Raw genomic sequence first — 4,033 nt, 5'->3', positions numbered from 1 at the left:
TAAAGAAACAAAACAAGAAAAATAATAAAGTTGACTCAAACATCCTGGCCGATCGCTTCCTTTGCAAGGAAGCGTAATGGCAAGAGTTGACACTGGTGCCATTGAAGGCATCGTTGCAATCCTCCTGGGATAAGACTTTTGCACGACATATATTATCATAGGTTACGAAGAATTCTTAATTGCATGATCTCATTGTACAACAATATAACATTCCCATGAGGCCGCTTTTATGAATTCTGTTGTCATTTTTCAAAACTATCTTATGCTGAACAACCGTTCCTCGAAGCATGATTATGCTTTAGGAAAAAACTGAGATCAAATATGGAAACTTTTACCATTTGCATTCAAGTTGAACCGAGCAAACATAGATGTTTTGAGATTACGTTACAAGAACTTCTTTGAACAACAAGTTTGGTTTGTATCATACTTCTTATACAGGCACACAAAATTGTCAGACGTGTGATTGCAGACACATTTCTTATCCCGTCTAGAAACATCCGAAAATATTTGTCAGGATGAAAGGTGTGGCATGCCCGTAGTAAGATGGAAAAGGAGTGCATAGGATAGTTATTGTATGTGCCAAACACTAGTAAGGTAAATTTCAAATAGCTGCCCATCAGTTCGTGTGAGTATGTGATAACTAAGCTAGAACTACCGTGACGTTTGATGAATAGATTGAAAGTTTTTCTGGCAAAATAAAATAAGCTAAGCATCTAGTAAGATACTGCTTAACACGTCAACAAATATCATATCGGAGAGTATATAAATACAACGGGAAACATGTAACTGCGTGGACAAGAGAACTCACATTATTGGCAGCCACGCACAATCACTACAGGTGTTTATTCACGGAGGATATTCCGGATAGCTGAACAACAAGCAACACCAACTTTTTCTCGAGAGAGAAAACACAGCGACGAAGACACGACATACTGGTATACATATTTGTTGGTCACACACACACGCATAGGCACGATGACGCTGCTCATCTCGTCCGAGCTTTTATTTAATTTTAGGCGGAACATATCATATGCCGGCATGAACCGATCAGTACTTCTTGCAGGGTCCACCGCAGGTGCCGTCGACGGTGGATTTCATATCCGCGCAGCGCCACATTTCGGGGCTCGTCGACACCACGCGGCACGCCGAGCAGCCCTTGGGACACTTGGGGTGGGCGTCGTCGCAGACGTCGACCCCCGAGAAGGACCTGCAGTTGTTGCAGCACTTGGGGAAGAAGTCGGCTGCACGCACGCAAAGACATCGGCATCAGATAGCATCACCCATAAACACAGACCTCGATCCCTCACCGCGATCACGAAAAGGCAATCGATCGAGCTTTGTTGAGGAGCATGTAGAATGGCTGAGCAGCATCTGCAGCTTACCGTTGACGTGCGAGAGGACTCCCATGACCAGGACGGCCTGGAGGATCAGGATCGCCGCGAGCTTGGTGCCCTTCATAGTTGCTGATGAACTTTCAGCGCAAAGCTCTCACTTCACTTGTGTGGAGGAGTAGAATGCTTTCTGTTGTTGTAGTGGTGTGGCTGGCTAAAGCTGCGGATATATAGGCGTCGATTTCGTAACTTGATTGACAATCCTGCTAGGGCTGCTAGGCTAGCGGTCGTTATTATTCGGTTAGGTGGGGAGATAAAGATGTTTGACTACTGGTTTGGAAAGTTGGACTCGTTTCTTTTTTGTTTTATAGGCGGCGTGGATAGTTTGACATGCATTGTATATATCAGACTAGTCACAATGATGAGTAAACTAGCTGCAGTGGAAGTAACTTCAACAGTAATATCAAGTTCAACTCAGCAAATTTGCTTACATGGCAATGAGTTAATGAGGAGAGAGGTAGTTACAGTGACTTAGCTAGTTACTGTAACATCACATGTCCCAATGCAATACAAGTCTATAACCTAATAAATGAAGTTTTGCATGTTACCACACTTACTCCCTCTATTTCTTTTTACTCCGCATATAAGATTTGGTCAAAGTCAAACTACACAAAGTTTGACCAAATTTACATAAAAAATTATGAACATCTACAGTACTAAAACTATATAGTATGAAAATATGTTTCATGGTGCATCTGAATATATTGATTTCATATTGTGAATGTTTATATTTTTTAATATAAAGTTAATCAAACTCTATAATGCTTGACATTGACCAAACCTTATATGCGGACTAAAAAGAAACGGAGGAAGTATGTTACAACCCACTATGAAGATAGTAACATAGTCTAAGGATTTGTGTATGTTGCTATGCATAACATACACGTATCCCTAGACTATGTTACTACCTTCATAGTGGGTAGTAACATAAGTATAGTAACATGCAAAGCTTCATTTATTAGGTTGACTCATATTGCATTTGGGCATGTGATGTTACACTAACTAGTTAAGTTACTATAAGAGTCAATTACACCACAGGTGTCTGAACTTGGCGAGAAAAGTCAGTTTGGTGCTAAAACTTGTGGCATACATTGAACCGGTGACAGAACTTGGCTTGGGCGTTCATCTACGGTGCTAATCGTGTTTGTATACGCATAGAGTGATGACGAGGCGCGCCAACATGGCATGGGACCCAGTGTCAGTGACTGGAAGGCACATGCAAGGCGTGTGCCTCGGTTTTTTGTGAAACACACCCTGGAATCTTATTTTACTCACAAAATGACACTCAAATTTCTTTCTTGAAAAAACGAATGAAACGTCACAATGGCACTTGGGCCCCACCAGTCAGGGCGGAAATTGGGACCAAAATAATGTTGCGCACACGATCAAATACATGACATGTTCCCCTCTGGTTGGACAACCTGGCTGCCACACCGAGTATCACTTTCGGTCAAAATACAATTTGTATCCTTAATGGGCTGAATATAAACGAGCATGCACATACGGCTTAAGTGTGCAGCAGTCACCGCGGCCCATTACAGATGTTAGTTTTTCTTCCTTTCCTAGAATTCTGTAAACATATCTAAATTAATAATAACTAGCACATATGCCCGTGCGTTGCAACGGAAGATACAATAATACTCCCTCCGTTCGAAAATACTTGTCATCAAAATAAATAAAAGGGGATGTATCTAGATGTATTTTAGTTTTAGATACATTCCTTTTTGTTCATTTTGATGACAAGTATTTTCGGACGGAGGGAGTATGCATTTAAAGTCAGTGAAAATTATATATGCAAGCAAAACACTGTGTGCACACGAAAAAGGAACATTTAGTTTCTCGGTTTCACTGCGCATGAAGGAATCAATCTGCTATTTTTCCATTCATTGATCGAGGGCATTTAAGAGTTTTGTTACATCATCGTATGCCAGAGGAGACCCACGAGTTATTCAATCTACTCTTCCTTTCAATTCTTTCAATCGAGGGATTTTAAGGTATGAAGTTTCTGAATATTTTAGGAAACATGAACAATTTTTTTGAAAATTATGTACACTTTCGAAAAAACGCAAACAAAATATGAAAGGGAACATATTATAAAATTGACAAACATTTTTAGAAAACACCATTTTTTATAAAAACATGATCATTATCTGAATTTGTGAACATTTTTTCAAAGGGGAACATGTGTAGTAAATTCATAAGATTTTTAGAAAATGTGTATCTTTTATACATGAACTTTATTTTAAATTTTGAAAATTTCACTAAAACATGAATATTTTCTAAATTTGGAGCATTTTCTGAAATGCCATTTTATTTTAAGAAATCTCGAAATATTTTGAAAAAATTTGTTTTAAAAGAATGTGCAATTTCTTGCAAGTTCTGAATATTTATCAAAGTAGCAACAAAATTTTGGAATTCCGAATTTTTTCCAAATTTTTTTAATTCTGAAAGTTTTTTGAGAAATTTTAATTTAGGAAATAAATTCGAAAAGAAAAAATAAACTTAGAAGGGAAAAAGAGTAGGAAAAGTAGAATAAAAATAGAAGTAAAACACAGAAAGAAAGAAAAAAGGACCAGCCCATTATTGGTTGTCCTGTGCGAAACTCCGACTATTTGTTGCCCAGTGCAAAAAATACTATTTTA

At 38.5% G+C, this 4,033-nt stretch overlaps 1 protein-coding gene across 1 annotated transcript; it reads right to left on the bottom strand.

The window, feature by feature from the left end:
• Positions 1-812: 812 nt before the first annotated feature.
• Positions 813-1,657, bottom strand: LOC123134042 (uncharacterized). The gene is made up of 2 exons (XM_044553397.1): positions 1,383-1,657; positions 813-1,241 (listed from the first exon to the last, which is right to left on the bottom strand). The coding sequence occupies exons 1-2, from the start codon at positions 1,456-1,458 to the stop codon at positions 1,048-1,050; spliced, it is 270 nt and encodes an 89-aa protein (XP_044409332.1). The 5' UTR covers positions 1,459-1,657; the 3' UTR covers positions 813-1,047.
• Positions 1,658-4,033: the final 2,376 nt, after the last annotated feature.

The sequence above is a fragment of the Triticum aestivum genome, chromosome 1B (assembly GCF_018294505.1).
Source record: "Triticum aestivum cultivar Chinese Spring chromosome 1B, IWGSC CS RefSeq v2.1, whole genome shotgun sequence".
Classification (NCBI taxonomy): Eukaryota; Viridiplantae; Streptophyta; class Magnoliopsida; order Poales; family Poaceae; genus Triticum; species Triticum aestivum.
Note: the sequence above shows the minus strand (reverse complement) of the source record. Positions and strands in the feature narration are given on the sequence as shown.

Coding starts and splice junctions, on each gene's coding strand:
- LOC123134042 (XM_044553397.1), bottom strand. CDS start 1,458: ATGAAGGGCACCAAGCTCGCGGCGATCCTGATCCTCCAGGCCGTCCTG. Junction 1,242..1,382: donor AGTCCTCTCGCACGTCAACG/GTAAGCTGCAGA, acceptor GCGTGCGTGCAG/CCGACTTCTTCCCCAAGTGC.